The sequence below is a fragment of the Chrysoperla carnea genome, chromosome 3 (assembly GCF_905475395.1).
Source record: "Chrysoperla carnea chromosome 3, inChrCarn1.1, whole genome shotgun sequence".
NCBI lineage: Eukaryota > Metazoa > Arthropoda > Insecta > Neuroptera > Chrysopidae > Chrysoperla > Chrysoperla carnea.
The window spans coordinates 19,736,377-19,758,889 of NC_058339.1; the positions used below are offsets into that span (position 1 = coordinate 19,736,377).

Consider the following 22,513-nt stretch of genomic DNA (forward strand, 5'->3'; position numbering starts at 1 on the left):
TAAGGTCCGATTTCATGGTAACGCTTAACGCTAACTTTTAGCGTCAAATTTAGTGCCATCTAAATAAAGGCTGCGTCAAACTGTATCGTCTAGCGTCAAGTTGACTTATCGATCTATGTTATTCCCTAACCTATTTGGATCAACAACAACACATAGTTATATTAATTTAATATGTCTTTTATTATAATCTATTATAAATAATTATTAAGTAATATCTAACAAGCGCAACTGTTTGTCTGGAGTATTTTAAAACTGTTTCATAATATCGATTGTAATTCAGTTCGATATAACATTTTTAGCGTCAAGTAAATGATACCAGCGCCAATTAATTGAACCTCAAATGTATTCAGTTTTATCGCTCCTTTTTAACGCTAAAAGCTAGGCGTCAAGTGTCACCACGAAATCAAACCTTTGAAGCGATTGGAGGCATTATTATTGAACAATTTACAAAGTTTTAATTTATTTTTTGTTTACATAATATTTTGATAATAAATCAACTTAGAATCGTTCAAGTTTAATACATTTAATTAATTCGAATTACCTAATTTATTCTTAAAAAGACAAATCAGATTCATAAATCAAATTTATAAATCTTATTTAAATATTTAAAAATCAATATGCCAACGGAGACAAAAAAATTAAAATTCAGAGTGCAAGACTTCTTCAAGGAATTGTTAAATTAGCTAGTATATTCTTTCCTATAAAAGAAGTAGTTTTTTGATAAAATTCATTTAGCTTACGTTCCTTTATAAATACCCCGATGCTGTCCCGTATGATAACGCGCCTTCGTTGATAATGCTAAATACATAATAATGAAGTGAAAAACCGTTAGCAGATGCTGTAAACCATACGGAATTCAATAAAGTAACGCAACCTTTCGATAAAATTACTTGCAACGGAGATAATTTTAGAACTTATTCTAAGAGAAATTGGGACAAACAAGAGGTCAACAGTTCATATAAAACAAGTTTTTTGTATATTTTACAGCTCAACTGTCCACAAAATTATTCTTCAATTCCAATAAATGTGAGTTTCATTATAAGTAATTCACGTTATTGAAAATCATTCAATATATTATCAATTGGACTAATCAACAGTTTATAAATTAAAATTTTAACAAAATATGCAATTACTTAAAACTTTTCGCTTGTTTATCAAGGAAATCTTTTAAAATATTTAAGACATTAATATCCAATGAATCTGTCGATTCATGTAATTTAAATTTTGATATTGCATCACTAACTTTCATTAACAATTCATTTTCTTGACTAGTTCTATACGGTACTACTTCTACGGACGATTGTGTTCCGTTTTCAGCGGATAAACCGTCTTCTGATGATGATACAATTTGGCTACTATTGTTTAACGATCCATCATCAGTGTTTTCATCGCTACCATTTTGAATTGCTTCATAACTCTTTGTTACAAGATCAGTAGAACTGGTGTTACTTGTTTCAAGCATTTCAACGTCTTTTAATTCATATGAATTATTACTTGAAACTTCTACTGATTTTTGTTCACTTGCACTGTTTTCATCGTTACTTGATGTATTCGGACCTTGAGTTACCAATAATTCAACATCACTAGATACTGCTGAGTCAGGATTATGATGCATCATACTTGCATCTTCGTAAGACATGAACGAAGATAATTGTGTTTTTTCTGTTACTCTTTCACCGCTATCTTCATCTTCTTCCACAGTTTCCTTCGATTTTAATAATGTATTTTCTGTGGTAATTGTTTCGAGTAATGAATTTTTTGTACTTATCCCGTCAAAGGATGAAATATCACTATTGCTGCTGGCTGTTGAGGCAAAATCAGAATAATCTTGTGTGCTTATGTCGAATTGTGTTTTATTTTCTTCATTTTGATCATTATTCGTCGTATTTCCGATATAATTTAAAATGTCAAATATATCAGAAGTTAATAAAATTTTTGAATCATCTGATTTCGTAGAAATTTCATTAACGGCTGTTGAAGAAGAGATTTCTTCATCAGTTATTTCATCCACAAAGTCTGTAGGAGCGTGGGTCTTCAACAAACTTAATGGTAAAGCAGCTTTCGCATTAATCAGAGGATTATTTGATGGGACGCCATGATCAATATGAGATGTTTTGTAAGAATCCAAGTCTTCTTCATTTTGTTCGTTTAATATGACGTCTACATCATCTGGTAATGGTGGATATGCTGGATTTCGTTCAGCATTTTCATTAATTTCATCTTTCGATTTTTCATGTTGGATTGGATTGTTATTATTTGATACCTCATCAACGTGTTCACGTTCCTGTTTCATTGACGATTCAAGTAATAAATCATCCTCGACACTAGATGTTGATGAATACCCTTCAAAGGAAATTGGAATTCTTGTTGGACCCTCTGATGTTATTTGATCTTCGATAATTCCATCAATCAATTGTTTTTTAACTGAAGTTATTGATGTCGGTAGTACTTTTTCTTGACTATCCTTGAAAATAACATCTGTATTGAGCTTAGCCATTTCATCAGTTTCTTTTAAATATGCTAAATTTTCCGTGGTTGGAGTTTTATAGGTTGATTCGGATGATGAAATTTTTGGTTCTTCTGTTGATGAACCAAAATTATGAAAATGTTCGTTTTGTACATCGTCAACTCCACCAATTTGTAAACCTTCCGCACCAATAACATTGATAAACGAGGCAGGTGTGCTACTTAAATCATGTCCTGGTTTTATTTGACCACCTTCGTAAATGATTACATCATTACCAACACGAATTACAGATGCCGGATGTTCATACGATTCATTTTCGGGATATTCGTTTTTAATTTCTGCTTCTGTTCGTACTTTTTCTACATCGTCTTTAATTTTCGGTGAATTATCACTGTTTTCGTTGTATGTATTAGCAACATTAATTTCACGTTTTGGTGGAGCAATTACTTCTTTGATTGTAATTTTTGGACGTGATTCGATTGGCAATTCTTTTATTATGCTTTTCGTAGAGCTTTCCTGAATTTCAGCTGATTGTACTGCTGACGCATCTTCAAAAGATGTAATTTGGCCAGATTGTGCAGATTCATAAGATGAGTTTATTATTTCGTCAGAAGGTATTTTACCTGCATTTGATTCATCTAATTCAAATGTTTCACTGCTGCTACTACTTGGTATCAATTCTGTTGATGATGAAACATGATCTAAAACATTATATTGTTAATTATTAATAAATCGTGAATTTTAATTAAGTCCAGGGGGGGGGCTCGTCAAACGAAGCCATTTACAAAGTTTCAGTTGGATGTTAATTATTATTTGTGACTAGCTGAACTAAAAGGTAGAAAATAATTTCTTTAAATTAAAGAAATCATTATATCGTAAAAAAGCGTGGGGTGCTAAATTTCAATTGTTGTAAATATTTTATTGACAGATATTGGTAAAAGTATTTAGTAAAATTTAAAGTAACAACCTTAAAAATTTAGCAGAAACATTAAATTCACTGTTTAATTATTAATTATATTTACCTCTTGGAGGACAGTTATCATATTTAGGACAACATTGACCTGGAACTTGAACTGGTTCACAATCATCTCTTGTATAACATCCAACGTCGTTGCATTGAATTTCCCCACCACGGCAATAACAAACTTTGCATGGGCCGTTTGGAGTTTCTTCTAGTCGTTCTCCATTTGCATATGTTCGATTTCCAAAAGTACATTCTGCACAAAAACATGGTAGAGTAAACAAATTTGAAAAATGAAATAAAAAAAACTAAAATTTCGCGATTTATTTGAAGTGGTGAACTGAGGGTGGTTAGTGCGGTTTTCAGGCAATGTAATGGCTATTTTGAGAGAGTATCGCACAAAGACTCTCAAAATTCGTGGTTAATGGAATGTAGAATTGTAAAATTTAAACAAATATTATATTTACCACATTGATAACTTGGGCAGCAAATATCAGGCCGATGAAGTGCTCGACATCCTGGATTCGGAGGTGGACATTTCATAGGACTACATTCAACACCAGGTCCTCGACATTCACATTGTTCACAAGGGTCTGATGATCCAACAGCTTCACCCGTTGCATATACAACATCTCCCACCAAACAATAATTAGCTGTAATTAGTGTTAAAATAATAATTTTTATTTGAATTGTAAAAATTATATAATATCAAACCCCTAAATAAGTATTTTATATAATATTACCTTTTGCTTGTTTGACAGTTACTTCTTCCGGGTAAATTTCTCGTATTAATCGTGATGCTCGTTCTTCCGTAAAAACAACTGTAATAAAAAAAAAATTAATATTAAAATATATTTATTTATTATTTTTGTTTTCAAACCAATTTTATTTTATTTAAATTAATTTTTAAAAATATCGTTTAATATTCGTGAATAGTAAGAAACACTTGTTTCCGACCAGGGAATGATAAAAAAGAATATAATCCAAATTATTCAGTAATTCAAGATTTTAAAGAAGTTCTAAACTTGAAACTTTAAGTATTTAAATATTAGACGCTTATAAGTACTTGTTTCTAACAAGGTTTGCTTTTTGGTATTTTATACAGCCCAACTTTCAGATTTTTTAAATTTAACAATTGTGACGCTTAGAAATGTTTATAGTAGAAACAAAATGTACAGTATTCGCACCATGCGTGAGTTTTAATTTAGGCGTTTCCATTGTAACGATACACTACTTTAATTATAGAATTGTATGGATGCATATATAATTGTATGGATTGCATTTATGACTTACATTGAAAATTTAATATTATTGTCTCACAAATTTAAATAAACAATTGTGATAATTTACATTTGAAAAATAATATTTGTGCAATTTGATTTCTGATTTTCACAATTTTTAATGCATTAAGTTTAATTAATTAGTGTTTTTCAATAATTTTAATGTGACATTTTCTATAACATTAACATGTAAAGAATTGCAAATTAGTAACATAACATAACAGCCTCCTTTATCGCAAAAATTTTTCACTGGAAGCGCTGACATCGTTTTTATTGTCTCTACCATGACTACGCACACAATGAATTAATAAAATTGCTTAATTAGTGCATTTTCATATATCTGCTCCTTATTCCGTCGGCCAATCTGTTTATCCATGCATTTCATATCTCAAAAACGAGAAGAGGTAATAAGATAGAATTTTAATCGCATTTTCTATATTTATATATTCTGTAAAAATAAACTCTGTTTCGAGCAAAATTAGACTATAACTCAAGGTGGAATCCATAGAAGTTTATTTTTCAAAGCGCAAGACCTAAATCAGCAGTTCAAAGATATAAAAGTTCGTTTTTAAACCTTGATATAAAGCTTGGAACTCGTTAACTCTATGGATTTACCATAATTTGAAAGTAGTTGATGAATAAGTTCACAATTCGCTTATTTGGTAACTACTTTTTACAGAATATATAAAAAAGGTGTTTCAACAATTAACTCTTCCAGTTGCTATCTCCACTGGTTATTTTGGTAGTTTTAGAATCATGCTGTTTTGTTTATCAAACATCTTGGGTACATTTTTTTCTTTTCGTGGTGCGAGCAAAGCTATTAATTTTGTATAATAAAACCTATTGTGATTGTGAGAAATGACTATTTTTTACTTTTTACATTAACTATATGGTTAATAAAAATTTAATTATGGTTAATTGTTAATTCTGAACTACTTATCAGGTAATAAACAGATTGCATTGTTACCATTTATAATTGTTTAAACAGTGAAAGTATTTCTGTTTGTATACTAACAATTTAGCTACATTTAACTACTTATAAAAGTTTGTATACGATAACTTTCATCAAAATATTATTAAACTACTTTTCGGTGGTTTTTAGTAAAATGCTTAAAATCTAATTCTTTTTGAAGGTGCGCAATAGCCTTTTTCGACCGGTCGATATTTTTTTACTAAATATCAGAGACATTTCTGTCACCCATTTTCGAAATATTTCAAAAGAATCAATTGAGTATGCAGTTTATATAATAAAATTTTAGAAATACTCTTTTCATGACATCAAATTTTTCTTGTAAATGTAAAGCCAATGAAAATCTGTCGAATAGCCTTTAACATCACAGTGCTTGAAATGAAGTTAGCTTGAAATTGTTTTTTCGGACATTGAGACTTTTTATTGGTGCCAAAAGATTAAAATTGTTAAATATCTTTTGTTTTTGGTTATTTCTAAGAAAAATTATTGAAAAACAAATATGTTTTTAGCTTTTTCGACTATTGGAATTGTTTTTTATTTATTTTTTATCCGTCAAGTGCATTAAAGCTGAAAATTGTTTGACTATAGAATATAGTTTACCTATATCTCAATATAAGGTCTGTGTTGGTTAGACCATTTTGGCCAACAATTGGCTTCAATATCACTACCTGTGTGACATAGTTTGTTCATCCTCTGCACCCTCTAATTAGTGACACAACATTCTAATTTATTTGTAATTATTGTAAATTTTGTGTTAAGGCCAAGGTTAAATTATAAATCATGCTTAATCGAGTGTTAAATTGATTCAACTGTGTTATATATGTGCTCGCTATTGTTGATTTTTACTGACAAATATTTAAATATCTGCAATCATTTTATTTGGTAATTTTATTTTTTTCACATACATCAAATTAAATAAAATTTTAGTCACTTAAAAATTTCAAATTGGTACCTATAATATTTGTATTATTTGAATTGAGAATAGGCAGTATCTTAGGCGATATCTTGTTAACTTTATTTTATTTTCCATCCCTTTTAAATTAAACTTAATAATAATGGAAGTGGATTTGATTAATGTGTTGATGTACCTATCGATGTATGTCAAGCATATGTCATTTTTATATGTCATTTATTGATAAAAAAGTTTCAAGCAAAAAATACAATCATCCATACTAACAATATAATACCTAATAATGGAAGAGCCAGGCCAAAAAGAATTCGTTGAATTTACTAAAGTTGATCGTTTGAGGTTTGGTTATAGTAGTTGTGTACACACACATACTGCGGTCAGTCAAGCGAACGATAGAACAGGGATCAGATATACGCTATCGACACGGTGCAGTTTTACGTGGTACTAAAATGAATTTGTTAAAGCTGAAAATTAAAGCTGACCAGCCTTGTTCTAAGATTTTACTGACTGACTGTCAGAACTGTTATCTATATGCAATATTCAAGCTGTATAACAATTTTCAGCTTTAATAAATTCATTTAAATACCACGGAAATCAATGGATTTTATTTTTTTATTGTTAATAAATAAGGGCTGACTGACCAGCCCTGTTCTAACGTTTAACTGGCTGACTGTCATAACTGTTATCTATATGCAATATGCAAGATGTATAATAATTTTCAGCTTTACTAAATTCATTTTAGTACCACGTAAGACTGCACTGTTTCGATAGCATATATCTGACCCCTGTTATATCGTTTGCTTGACTGACTGCAGTATGTGTGTGTACACAACTACTATAACCAATCCTCAAATGATTAGCTTTAGTAATTTGAACGAATTATTTTTGGCCTGGCTCTTATATTAATGCTTTATTAGCAAATTAATGATTATTAATGAATTTGTATTTTACTATGATTTTGATTGTTCTACAAAAGAATTAATATTATTATTATTGTTCACATTTTTATTATGATGATAGATAAAATTTCCATGACCTACTACTACAACTGCCAAATTAGTACAAAAAATAAAATAATATTATTTTGTTATTAATAATAAATATTTAATAATAATAATAATATCCAATACAAATAATAAAAATTTTTTATTATATTTATTTAATAGGTTATTAAATATTTATTTTATTTCAATATTATTTATACTCGCACAATATTAGTGACTATATTAGTTTAATAATAATTAACAAACAATGAGTTTATAAAATATTGAAGGAGAAATTGTCTATGATTTTAGAAATGAGAAAATAACATTTCGGAATTTATAATTTTTCAGTTTGTGTGACGACAATGAATTAAAAGGTAGTAGAAATTGCATAAATATTATTTGTATACCCTGTTTATATGTAATATATATCAAGGTGTACTAAGTTTAGTCCCAAGTTTGCAACGCTTAAAAATGTTGATGTTACAAACAAAACTTTTGCGTAGTTGTTCAAAAATCACTTAGAGAGTCGTTCTTTGGTTTTTTGTCTGCCTGCCCGTCTTCTTGTCTGTCTGTCTGTCCGCCTGTGAACACGTTAACTCAAAAACGAAAAGAAAAATCAAGCTGAAATTTTTTTAGCATGCTCAGGGCGTAAAAAGTTAGTGTTACTAAAACCTATTAATCGGTTAATTGCAAACTTTGTTTCCACCTAAAATTCAAAAGTCTCGGTAATAATTAGATGTATATTATGTAGATCAAATCAATTTAATAATTTCTCATAGAATATCTTTTGTAAGAAATAACATTAGAAATAAACGATAGTGCATAATTTAGAATAGCTTAAATGGATATTCGAAGAAAAGTTGTAAAAAATAGTTTTTAAAGCTGTTCTTTTAGAGATTGGTGCAATTTCTTATAAATTTTATTTTGAATTTTTAAATATAAAAATGATTCCACCTTGAATATTTTTAAAACTTTTTATATGGTACATTAATTTGTAGAATAAAATGCGTGTGCATTGATATCAATGAAACATTATAATAAACTGATGTTTATGTTATTTGTTTATGCCCATTCATATGTTTGATTAAAATAAAAAATTAAATAAGTTCGTCTCGCAGGAACTGCGTAAATTAAGCAAATTCCCTCTTTCAAGTAATGTTGGTGCGTCAGTTCGTGGTGATCCCTTCCACCTCGAAAAGTGAACTCCAAGCGTTGGTCAAAGAAAAGCAGAAAGGCTTTTTGGTTGCTTACAGTTTTGACGCTCTAAACGGGGTAAACCGGACTTGAATGACTTGACAGGACAAAGAATATTTTGTGGTGATATTTGTTTATAAAATTTCAAATGGCCAAATTGGACGGGTAACAGTAAGTTAAAACTAAAATTATCACTCGGGAATTCCAAGAATAAATAATAACTTTAACTGGCTTGCATGAAATTACCAAAAAAAAAAAAAAAAAAAACAAGGAGAAGTAGAAACCTGTTTTATGTATTGCTGAATATTATGTAAATCGTTGAAAATCATTTTGACAAAAAATGGGGAGTTTGACTGACGATCAAACATCCGTGAACTCGACCCGAATCAGTCCGAAACAGAATCGGCCATAAGTGGTTTTATATACTTTACAAAGTCTATATGTATATTTATCTAATAAATATGTGACTTTTCTGATCTATAACTTTACTTATCATAAAATTTTCTTTTATTTGACCCAGAAACCACCTGCTTATAAAAAAACCTGATATCGGGAAAAACATTTTCTACATATTCTGCTTTCGACTGATACCTTACGAAACGATGTCTGAACAAAGCACCATCCATATGCAATTTTAAAAAATAGCTAGGGAAAAATTTGGTTGACATTATCCTGCCGTTTTTAACTACACAATTCTAATACATAAAATTTTATAATCAATAAAATCAATAAAATTAATCATTAAAAATATAATTATGATTGTCGTTGTTCTTGATTAAATATTAAAGCCTTGATCTAGAATGTATGGAAACAGTAATTATTTCTTACTGTGACAAACACAAAGTTTTAGCGTTATATTACGCATAAAGTAATTATCTTGTTTATTATATTTTATAATAAAGAATAATAGATGTACAATATATATACAGAGTGATTCATTGATTCATCGTACAATCATAAGAAGCAAAATAGTTCATGTAAACATTTGGTCTGTTTGGCACATTGTAAAATTGTTGGTTGAATATAAAAAACATTTTTTTATTTTCATTTATAGTGTGTTCATTAAAAAAGTATCCACCCATAATAATTCTTGATCTGCTGCGATTGTTGTTTTCTTCAACTCCACCCATGTCAACTTTGAAATTTCAAATAGCACCCTCTACCATGTAATACCTCATATAAAAAGGAATACAATTATCTCTTCAATCATGGTTCTTAAGAACTACATAGAAGATGAAAAGTATGAACGGTGAAGGAATAAAACAAAAAATTTTCTAAATACCATTTTGGAACATCTCCGGCGATATCTAAATCGACATGTTGTCACTCAAAACAATCGACATGTTTTTACTCTTTACATCAGGTTAAAAGTTGTTAAGGGTGGATACTTTTGAAGTGAACATACTGTATATAAAAATATCGTGGCACTGTGTTTGTGATCGCACCCTCCGAAATGGCTCGATCGATTTTAATGAAATTTTTTAAACATTGGCTAGGCATGAGAATAGGTCGTAAAGTATTTTTCACCGTTCTGCAACTCTGGTGATTATTTGTCTAGTTCAGTAGCTATTGTAGCTTATATACAGCAGCTGTTTCTACTTCGATATGTCAGCCATAGAGCAATGATATACTTGCTTAGTGAGATGAGAGTGTGGCGTTGAGTGTTTCAATTTGGCTAACTTTGGCAAGTGTACTAGGAGAGGATACTTTGCGATATTGTGAATGGAGTGTAACAAAATTGAATGTTTATTGATGGTAATAAAACTTGAAATTATAAAAAATAAATAATATTGAAGTAATAATTTTATTTTGCACGTTACTTAATTTAATGGTTGCCTATATAGACATAGACATGGCTAATGCATAATGATTTTATTTTGTGGTATATTCTCTAAAAATAAATACAATTCACGGTACACTAGTCAAGCACATATCCTATCCTAGCTCTCTATAGTTTATACTAGCTATAGCAAGGCAACACAAACATATAGTACAGGTAGTAGCTACATATAAGGACTAAAGATTAGTTGCACTTTTTTCAAGTTCACAGATAGTCTTCATCAATTTTCACTTAAAGAACACACGTTTAGCGGATCAAATTCATCGTACAAAATTGGTTTGAAGTGATTTCAATTTGTCAGGAAAGTCACAAATGGTCAATAAATTTTGTAATTGGGTCAAATTTGACGTCTAAACGACCACATTTTTTATAGAAATGGGCTGACATTTTCAGACCCCAAATTTCGCAACTTGGGATGATAAAAAAATGGAGCTACGATATAGGGCAGGCTTTGTTATGCGACTTTTCCTCTAAGTTTATAAAAATTTTCTCTATAAGTAGGGTGTTTTATACCCAAAAAAACACGGACTTTAAGCATAGTAGTATTGGACTTTCTAGTAAATTATACATCCAATTATCTATGTAATTTTATATTAGAAAAATTTTAATTTCATATTAGAATCAACGAATTTGTTTCGGTTATGTGTAGGAAAACTTTATCTTTATTTTGGAATCGCTTTAGTGTTATTGAGTTAGGTGATATAGTACTTAGAATACTTTATCGCTCTGTCTTTTGAACAAAATTCGAAAGAAGTAGATAGGGTCTACTTTGGTGCTGGGAAACAATCGTTTTTATATAATACTAGCTGTTTCCCGCCCGCTTTGCGTGGCGTAAAATATACCCGCTTTGCTGGGCAATATCCCCACTTGCACCCCTCCCTCCACATTTCCTTGCGTTGGATAACAGTTTTGTAATGTACACGTCATGCTCTTTTATTTGATACCCCACTTAGGTATATTTGTAAATATTCGATATTTCCTTCCCACTTTCTCGCTACACCTTTCTACCTTCCGAAGGTTAAAAAATTTTCTAAATGTAATTTAAAACATTCTGACCAGTTTTGAACTATTAAAAGCCATAATTGAAAAATATGAATTTTTTATTCATGAACACCCCCGCAACCCCCCTTGTGAGTGGAATTTCGTAAAATCCGTTCTTAGCTGACCTCTACTTGGCAAAAGGAATATTCCTCCCAAATTTCAAGTCTCTAGGTCTTATAGTTCCAGACATATCGTGATGAGTGACTATCTATATCTATAGAAAGTCTCCTATATATATATATAGATAAAAATTGCCTTCCAATAAATCTATTAAACTTAAAACATTTAATTGCATAATACTTATAAACAAAATAATAATTAAACACTAACTCTTGGACTAAAATTCATATAACACTTTAGGATGAGGTTTTTTTGTTATAATTATAATTACAAACCTATAATGACATCGCGCAATTACTGCATCGCGATCGGGTCATATTTATAGTAAAACCTAATTATAATAAATACTGATTGTTGAAGATTTGTTACAGTAAGCGTTTGCTTGCCGGTAAATACAGATAGATCTTCACCAGCTGAAATTCATGGGAAGTTATATCTTGTGTATGGATCTACCGAAATTATCAGGTACGGTGAGAAAAGGTGAGACACGACCTTGCATAAGTTCGCATAACAATTTTTTACAAAATTTTGTAATACGTCTGTCGACACAATTTTATTTCTTCGTTAAATATTTTCTTCCACTTAGAGAAAAAATTACGCATAGTTGGTAAATTTGGCTACCCACAATTTTTTGCGTGCGTTGCGATTCGTGGCCTATAATTTGACCACCATTGGTCTCAAACATGACACTTAAAAATAACAGCAAAAAAAATTGTATGGTGAAAAGGATCTAGCTACCTGATTAGACCTGCAGAAAAAAGTCAACCTATCACAACTATTAATTAAATTAATTTTTATTGTGACGGTGGAAATCGAGCCCCCTACCCTAGGTATACCGCGAAAGGAATTGGTTACGCCTTACCCAACTGAGCTACTAAGGTTGACATATTAGAGGTTAAAATTTAGTGTTAAAAAATTATATACGTAAGCCCACGTATTAGCGTTTAATGTGATAATTGTATAAATATATTAAAATCAACAAAATTGCACTAATTTGTATATATAAAATTAATCATGAAATTCACATAAAATAAATTATATTTTGGCTGATTAAAAATTCCAATGACCTTCTCTCATTCAACAATAATAATAAAATTAAATCAAATCAATTTAAAACTACATGTTTACAAACGATGCGTTTTATGTGCAAAAAAGTTTGAAACCTTGATTTACGTAAATTGTATTAATTAGATGAAACCCGTTGAAAAGTTAACGGCATTACCAGAAATCTTTAAAAAGAGCTAAGAAATCGTCTTTGCATTATTTTTAAACAAAGATTTATGAAATTAATTTCAGTTTTATAAGTATTGCACGTTTGGAGATTTGGAAAGGTATCCGACCATCGCACTTAGTACAAGCTATATAATTAAATGTATAATGTTCCATATAATTAAATATATGTATAATGTACAAAATTTTATCAAATTTTGTTAAACCAAGTATGTAATCCTACTATATTTATGCGATATTTTTCAAATTTTTGATCAAAATTCACCTAGCTTTAATAGGTTTCAAGTCCTGGTCCCGGAATTCAGCAAATAAGTGGTAGCTAGGGAAAAACTGACTTCGCAGCTAAAAAGTTTTATCAAAAAAATCGAATTTATTAACTTTGTGACGTTATCAGAATCCAAAAAATTCAATTTTGCTCTATCACATCCAAATTCTAACCAATTTTGATAAACCAAATTTGTAATCCTACTAAATTTGGGCAATATTTTTCAAATTTGTGATCAAAATTCACCTACTTCTAATAGGTTTCAAGAATGTGGAGCCCTGTTCCCGGAATAACAGCGAATTGTAATTTTAAAAGAAATTCTGTAGTTTTATAAAAAAATTCGCATACTCCCACGAGATAAAATATATATATCTACGTTAACGAGTATTATTTATTTGTTTATATTTTTAACAAATTCAGTGTTTATCAATAATATTTTGCTTTTTGTTTGTTTATCTGATATGAATAAATTTTATACATATAACTAACGGTTAAACATATTGATGTCAAAATATTTGTGTTAAATAAAAAAAAATATTATTAAAAAACAAGTGAAAACAAACAATTGACTGAGTTAATTGTTGAAATACCAAGTATAGTATATTTACATTAATTTTTAGTCATGTTTTTCTCGAAAATCTGAGCCTATGAACTGTATAGTAGGTTATTATAATATCTTAACGAACGAATAAAAAAAATTCTTACCTGCTCTTGTGTCTGCAAATTTTATACTTTGTAAATATATACATAGAACTAATAACGTGTGTATTGAACTAATAATCGAATTTCTTCGTAATATCATTTTGATCTGAAAAGAAAAAATCTAATTTTATTAAAAGTATAATAATTTTGTCTAGATTTATTAAAATTTAGTAAACGAAGCGAACGTGACTGAGTATTACATTTTGTACATGGTCTTTAACTCGAAATATTTTATCAAGCAAAAAATTATTTTATCGGAACGTTTTATTGGCAGATATTGGCCAAAGGAAAGTCTTATATATGTATTATAAAATATCTTAAAAAGCACCCCATGTTTTATCATTCAATTTTTTTTTTTAATTATAGAAATTATTTTCTTTATTTTAGTTTACTTTGCTACGAAAGCGTGTTTTTTAAACTAGTATTGTCTAGTTTTTTAGATCGATCAATCATTAAAGCATGAATTTTAATTTTTAAAACTTTAATTTTGTGCGTGTGTGTAAAATATACAAATTCCTCAGTTGAGCTTGCTAGTAGTCATATGCTCGTCTCAAAGTGTTTTCAGATATGAATCAGCAAAATTTCACCGACATTTTGACTTGGGTGAAATTAATAAAAGCGTGTTAAAAAGTAAAGTTTTTTGGACAGGCACATTCTTTCCAAGTTCTTATACTTTAAGAAAAATTTGATTCAAACCGGTATTGGAATAATTAAAACGATATTACAAAATAATGATATAAAAGAAGGTATTAAGTGTTTTAATTCTGTTGTTAACAGTAAGTAAAAACTATAAAGAGTGAATTCCCATAAAAGAACGTTAATTTGTCTGTTGTCTGGATGAAGATACCTATGGCTTACAATTACACTTATACCATCTTTAAAAAAGGTATGATGATGATGATATACTACTTGCTGTTGGTTGCTTACTTGCACTGCTACCATGTTAATGCTAATAATAATAAGCCAAGTGGAACAACATTCCTACATGATTTTAAATATAATCAATTATTATACGGATGAATAGCATGGATATGATGCTGTGAATTGACGATGAGTGTTGTTGGTACATTGTAATCTTCTTCTGTTGCAAATAAATATTGTAGTAGGTATTTAAAGGGAGTTGTGACGAAAAGGTTTCTAGATAACTTATGTAGTGGAGAGCCGTAAGATTTATACCTCGGAATCCAAGAACAATCAATGAATCTTTATAAATACTGTGCGACTGCATTGTTTAAAGCTAACTTAAAAAAGTTAAAAACAAAAATTTTTGCAATCTTGGCCAGGGGGTGGGAGTCACTTATGCTGAAAATGACAACGGGAATCGATAAAGGAAAAAATTCTAAGCAAAAAGTGTCGTTGAAATATATTTCGAAAAGTCAATACTTTCCGAGTTACTGGCAATTGAAATTCGGAGTATTTAACGTCAAATAATAGAATAATTTGACGAAAACTTTATTAAATGCTATAAAAAACCTTGAAAATGAAAAAGTTTCAAGTCATTTGCATAAAAATTGACGGAGTTGATGATGAAAACAAAGTGTATGGGATCTTTCCTTTTATGTTTTATTCAGTACAAAAACTGATGAATTTATCACGGGAACAAAAATTAATACTTGCCGCTTTCCAATTAACTTTCTTTAGGTACTGGCAACAGGCTCAAGAAGGTTTAGCAGTTTCGGATAAATGTTTTTTGAAATATTGCAACTTAAATGCAAAAATTGTTTAGAAAAATACAAAAAAATGTCTTTATCGTTAAATAAGTCGAAAAGTAATAAATAAACTTACAGAAAAATATTTTATTTTCTAAACTTTTTTTCGTAACTTTAATATATTGGCACCCATAAATTTACGAAAGCATGGAAAACATTAAAAATTTTTGCTACGATTTTGCTTTTCGTACGATAAATAAAAAATGATTTGCCTTGCTCGCATGTATTGCAACTGTGTGCCAGAACTCTCTTAAAACAAACAATCTTAAATATAGTTAATACCCAATCTCATCTTAAATGTTTGCTGTTAATATTATTTTATAGTAAATGAAAACAGTACAACGTGATACAAGAAATTGTGCAATTTGTGTTTGGTTAAAGTCAAACTTCTATTTTATGTCTTATTTCCTATTTTTCGGCAATACACTTAGCCTTTTTTCTTTGCTTACTAGAATACGTCGTCGATGTATTTTAGATTGAGTATCTAATATATTTTCTACAGAAAAAATCATAAAATTATAACATAGGAGGCACCAAAACAAATTCGCTTATATTTCAAGTTGTTATATAGTTTTATTTCTCTTAAGCTTTATTCAGAATCGATTTTGAGCCCAATTTAACAATAATAATGTAAGAATTAAGATATTCAAGCTTAAAGAAATACTAAATATTACAAGTTTATTGCAAGTATGGTATAAAACATATTATGGTGGAAGCGCACGGTATATAACATTCTTGTTACAAATAGATATGTATAATGTACTGACTTGCGCTTCCACCATTATGAAGACTATATATTTTATTGTTTTAATGGTTGTATTTAAAAATTTTGAAAATTCCTATTTCCATCAAATTTATATTCAGTCTTTGCAAGGCGGGTAGGACTATTGTTAAATATTTAATGTATCGCTAAGGCTAAAAAATCATATTTTCTGTGCCAAAAGTTCTTAAGACACTGAGTACGCACATAGTATAAAATATCTACGTGAATCACACGACTATTTAGCCAGACTGTTTAATATTAATTGTGTTTCTTGTTTTATACAATTTTTTGTTTGTTTTAAAGTTAAATTGAAACTCATCGATCAGTCGTCAGCGTCACATTACAAATAGTTTTAATAAAATAAATACTTAAACCTAAACAAATATAATTTACAATTGATTTTTTTTTGTTTTTTTGTATTTCATCTCGATTCAAACTAGTTATCTTTAAATTTACCTTGGAAATTTATGGAAGTATGTGCGTTTTTATAATTATAAAAGATTCTCGTAGTTTCAGAAGCAGGGTAGTTGGTCACAATTCAATATCGGTTAACAATTATGAATATTCTTAAAATTTCTTATTGGGGTAATTTAGTGAACAGTTATTTTGTACTGAACTATTTGATTAATTTTTAAATTAATTTTTGGGAAATTTCTAGTCGAGAAATATATTTCTCATATTACAGAAGCCTTATTTTAGTCATAAGGAAAAACTTTACTTCAATCAAATAAACAAAAATGACTTGAAACAAATATACATTAAAATAAAGACTTTGGATCTGAAACGTTATGATCGCTTGAAGAAGTACTAATTAATCCATTTTTGCTGATCCGGCACATCACTATAACATATACACCAATTGAAGAAGATTTGCATTATTTGAGAGCGCCAATTCATCTTGATATGACACTACCATTAAATGATAAAAAATTAGAGGCTAAATTCCATAAGTCTGTTAATTTTGAATACCTACTGATAATAACCAAACTAGTTTGCATTCTTTAGCTACAACGTTTGTTTTGTTTTGTTTTTTTTTTTTAGGTTTTTAACTGTTGTTTCTCCAACAAAATATCTCTAATAATATAATAGGCGCCAGACATTTATAATATAATAAAAGATATGTGTATTTAGTCAACATCCAACTTATAATGAAATTGGTTTCGGTACAACAAATAAAAATTAGTGAAATGTAAGTAATTATCTACACACAACAATTATTTTAACCTATACAAGTTAGATAAGGTAATTATTTCACATTTGTATGAAAAAATTTTCGATTTGTAAATTTAAAGACATAAATAGTATAGTACAGGCAGAGGGATTTTACCACGGGATAATTAGGATAAAAATAGTTGTTTTAAAGAAAACATTTTTGAGAAATATAGTATAGAAAATTATTTCAAAAAAATCGGAAAGGTGTGAAAAAGTCGGTTTTTTCCATTAAAAAGACGCATTTCATTTAAAAGCAAGAACCATTTTACTTAAAAAAAAAAAAAACTAAAAATAACCATTCAAATCAAAAGATTTGAAAGAGAAAAATTTGCAGGAAATCCAGTCTCTTTTAGCTTTTAACGGTATGCCTAGGGTAGTGAGTTCGATGCACGCTGTCACAACAAAAATTAATATAATTAATAGATGGGATGGGCTGGTAGAGTGCATGGTATATGCATGAAGGAGGTACAGTCACCCTCTCAAAATCATTCACGGAGAAGTGATAATATAACATGAATGATGAAAAATGGTTAGTTTCTCAGCTAGCTTTCGCTATATTAAACGCAAATTTCCATAGAAACCAATTGGTTCACAGCCTCAATGGAGGTTAATACGTCACTACCGTTTTATTTATTATATTTGAATTTGTGGCAAAAAAAATTAATACAATTTTTCTATTATTAATCTTTTTGATGCATAATGGAACCGTGAAAATGCATATAAAAACGGGAATTTATGGGGCTATGGGATTTTATAAACTCTTAAAATCTGATTTTAACCACCAATATAAACGAATAATTTTGGATCTAAAGTCCCCAAATTTTCGTGTGTGTCCCCACATACGAATCTGTACGAATCGGAAAGTTTTCGCCCTATCTAAGAAATTAAAAATAGATACATGTATTTATATAGATATATAGAGAAACAAATACTATAATTATTGCAAAGCGTATAGTTTATAACAGTAACGAACGTGATTAAAATTCGCAGAACATAATAATGAAGAATTAATTCAAGGAAGGGTACTCTAATATATCAACTTTCATTAAATAATACAAATAAATATATTGGTACCTCGCGACTAACTACTTACTTAGGTACTAACTATACACACAAACCATACATTTATTATTATAAATTATTAAATTATATTATTTAATATTTACTGTACAGTTAAATTATGTTATCATGTCAGTTTTATATTCTAAATTATATCTGGGAACAATTAACGAATCGGTCAAATTATTAAGATGTTAAATTAGCCAAGCTGTTCAAAGAAATATGCTTTCATTTTAATGATTTTTAATGATAGAATAAGACTGAAAATTATAATATTAAAGTATCAATTCGATTTATTTTATTTAGTTTTTGAACCATGTATATATGTAATATATATCAAGGTATACTAAGTTTAGTCCCAAATTTGTAAGGCTCAAAAAAAATATTGATGCTACGAAAAACATTTTGGTATAACTGGTCATAAAATCACCTAATTAGTCCATTTTCGGTTGCCTGTCTGTCCGCTTGACAACACGATAACTGAAAAACGAAAACAGATCAAGCTGAAATTTTTACAGCGTGCTAAGGACGTAAGGAGGTTGAGTTCGTAAATGAGCAACATAGGTTTAAATGCAAAAAACTTGACTTGAATGAAAAATGACGAAATTTCAAGATATTGCATTATAATTTTACCGAATTTATTACATTTACAAAAGAATGTTTTTAATAATTTCTTCTATCTCTTATCAGTTTTGAAGTTTTCATCAATTTCTTCTCAGTTTTGTTTATATGAGTTGACTTTAAATATCAAATTGAAGACTAGAACCATTTTCCTCCCCAGGGACCAAATAGCTTTTTCTTTGATCATTATTATCTAGTGTACTCAATTTCTAAGATTATAGGTGGTGCTGATATTTTTTGAAAATCCAGTAAGAAAAAGATATTATGACAAATGACGTATTTTCAATAGTTAACTGGTTAAACTGTATATATTATTTTAATTCTAATATCATATTTTTTTCAATAAATTTTAAAGAAAACAAAACTAGTTCAAGAAGGTTTGTAATAAAAATTCATTGCGCAAAATGATTTGTAATTAAAACACACATTGACAATATCCTTTATGAACCAAATTAATTAACACTTTTTTTTTGTTCTTTTAACTTTGTCTTTGATAGATAATTTATTTTCAAATTAATTATTGTAATCAATATTTATTTATTAACGTATAAATTTATTATTATATTAATTATAATTTATTTTTATATTCAAGTAAGGTTATACAAATTTTTGTGGTATATTATAAGTAATCATAAGGAAATAAATAAAATTATTTAATTTATTATGTTCAATGTTCTTTTGTGTAGGTTTGTAATAGATTTATTGAGTTATAACTTGCACTAGCTTGATACCCGCCCGTTTCAATGGGTTCAAAAATACAGACCACCAAACTTTTATAAGCCTTCACCAACCTTGCTCTCACTTATCTTCCTTCCATAACATTCGAAATAGGTATAGAGATTGTTTTGTACAAGTAAAATATATGTACAGTTTTCAATTGATAAAAAAATGTAAAATAGTCATAATTCATTAAGTATATCAGATGGCATAAATTGTATCTCGTGCACCAATTTTACAGAAATGTTTAATTTAGCTCAAAAATGATGTTCAAGACAGCGCAGTAAAATGTCAAAGACAAATTTAATTGTTTTATTTAATATATCTTTATAAATTATAGCTTATGAGTTATTCTTATATCTTTGTAAATTGTAGCTCATGTGTTATTCAGATGTACGATGTATATTATTGTTTCATTCAAATCTATTCAGTAGTTTTTGCGTGAAAACGTAACAAATAAACAACCAACCATCCTTACTTTCACATTTATAATATACTAGCTTGATACCCTCCCGATTCACTGGGCTTAAAAGAAACAACCATCGCTTTATAGCCTCCACCTCTTTAGATCTAACTTATCCCCTTCCATAACACTCGAAGAGATTGTTTTATTCAGCTAAAATATATGCAGTTTTCAATTTTTTTAAGTGTAAAATAGTCATAATTCATTAAGTATATCAGAAAAGATATATTGTTTGACGTTTACTATTTTAAATTTTTACAGAAATCTTTAATTTATGGTTTAAAATGATGATTCGATTCCCGCCGTCAGTGTCGTGCATGCTATATGCATGAAGTAGGTGCACTCAGCCTCACGAAATAATTGAGAAGCTGATAAATGAAATAATCAGCGGAAAAGGTGGTAAAACGCATATATGGTATCACAATGGGCTGTATAGCGTAACCTAAACTTTAGTATAGGCACTACAAATACCTTGCTGGAAATACCTTAATCACTTTTCCGTTGATACTGGGATAAAATCAAATCGTCATAAAATTTTTCTTGAAGCTTGGAATGAATTTTAGTGATTTAAACAAATTTCTATAATATATTTTTTATATAAAAAATATACCGGAAGAAATTCATATAACATATGAAAACAAGCATTTATTTATTTTCAATAAGATACATAATAATAATAAATTTATTTTCTCAAATCAATATGAATAAAAATATATAAAATGAATTTGAATAAAATGTGAAAGTAAATGAAGAATTTAAATTTAATGAAAAAAAAATCCTTATTTGAATATATAAATAATAACAGCCCTTGAAATTTATTTTATATTAAAGAAATGCAGATCATATAGTTGTTAAAATAAATATACAGGGTGTCACCAGGGGTAAATATACAGAGTGAATGAATACACAAACTAAGTTTATTTCTTAAGCAATTTTAATTCGATAAAAATCTTGTATACAGGGTGTTCTGTTATTGATAGCAGAAAATTATACCAATAAATTAAGCTTATCAAGAAAAATGGAAAAGCTCTTTACCAAATTTCGATCTGTGGCCTGATTCGGGAGATATGGCTATGGGAAAAATAGAAAGACTTATGAATTCACAGACCTATCAAATTCATTAAATTAGTAAATATCACTTATAGAATATACAGGGGACTATCATAAAACAATAATTGATTGTAAATTTCTTTAATTGGGTAGCGAATACTACCAGCTAAGTAGCCGAAAGAGTTAAGGCGTATTTACTTGCTTTGACTACTGGCTGGGAGGTTGAAGAATTCAAATCCAGGCAGCGTTAGTATGAACAAAAGTAGTGAATGGGTGGTAAATTGATCACACTGTTGTCGCTTGGATAAGAATGAAGTAACCGACTCCATCCACATCATAAAATTAATTGTACAATCGGATGTAGTTTAATAAATAAATTAAACCCCATTATTATTATTATTAAGTGTTACTTACCTAACATAAGAAATACTTAGGGATTGAGTTTTAAAGACAAGATTTCAATTTCACAGAAAAGTCTCGATTTAATTAATTGAACCAAAGGGAAATATTAAGATAAGTGACGTCACTATACTTGAGAGCTTCACAGTAATATTATAAATAATAAAAATATGATTAGAGTATTTTTGCATTTAATGATCACTTAAAGAATTTCTATAATGCAAATTATACTATAATAATGAATCCGTGTTGAATGTATCATATTTTTCGTATAAAAATAATTTCAAATAAGATCTTTATAATTTTTATAAATAAAATATAGGTTAGGTTTGATGGGTTATATTATAATTTTAAGTATTATACCTACAGTTAAGTGGGCACTCAGAAAACATTATCAATATTATGTTTTTCAGGTCAAGTATTCTTATAATTTAACTCATTCATTGCAGAGCAACTACACCACTACAGGTACCTATTACAAGAAACAATTTTAGAATACAAAGAATAATAGAGAATGTTTTTGATTTTTCCTCTAGGTAATTGTAATTTTTCCT

At 28.8% G+C, this 22,513-nt stretch overlaps 1 protein-coding gene across 1 annotated transcript in view; it reads right to left on the reverse strand.

Annotated features, from left to right (window-relative positions):
• Positions 1–630: 630 nt before the first annotated feature.
• Positions 631–22,513, reverse strand: part of LOC123294788 — a 63,515-nt gene continuing 41,632 nt past the window's right edge. The window contains exons 2-6 of the mRNA XM_044875933.1: positions 13,970–14,072; positions 4,172–4,249; positions 3,896–4,081; positions 3,490–3,684; positions 631–3,168 (exon numbers count right to left, since the gene is read on the reverse strand). Of these exons, the coding sequence (XP_044731868.1) occupies positions 1,130–3,168; positions 3,490–3,684; positions 3,896–4,081; positions 4,172–4,249; positions 13,970–14,066 (2,595 nt within the window). The 5' untranslated portion in view covers positions 14,067–14,072 and the 3' untranslated portion in view covers positions 631–1,129. The remainder of the gene's footprint in view (positions 3,169–3,489; positions 3,685–3,895; positions 4,082–4,171; positions 4,250–13,969; positions 14,073–22,513) is intronic.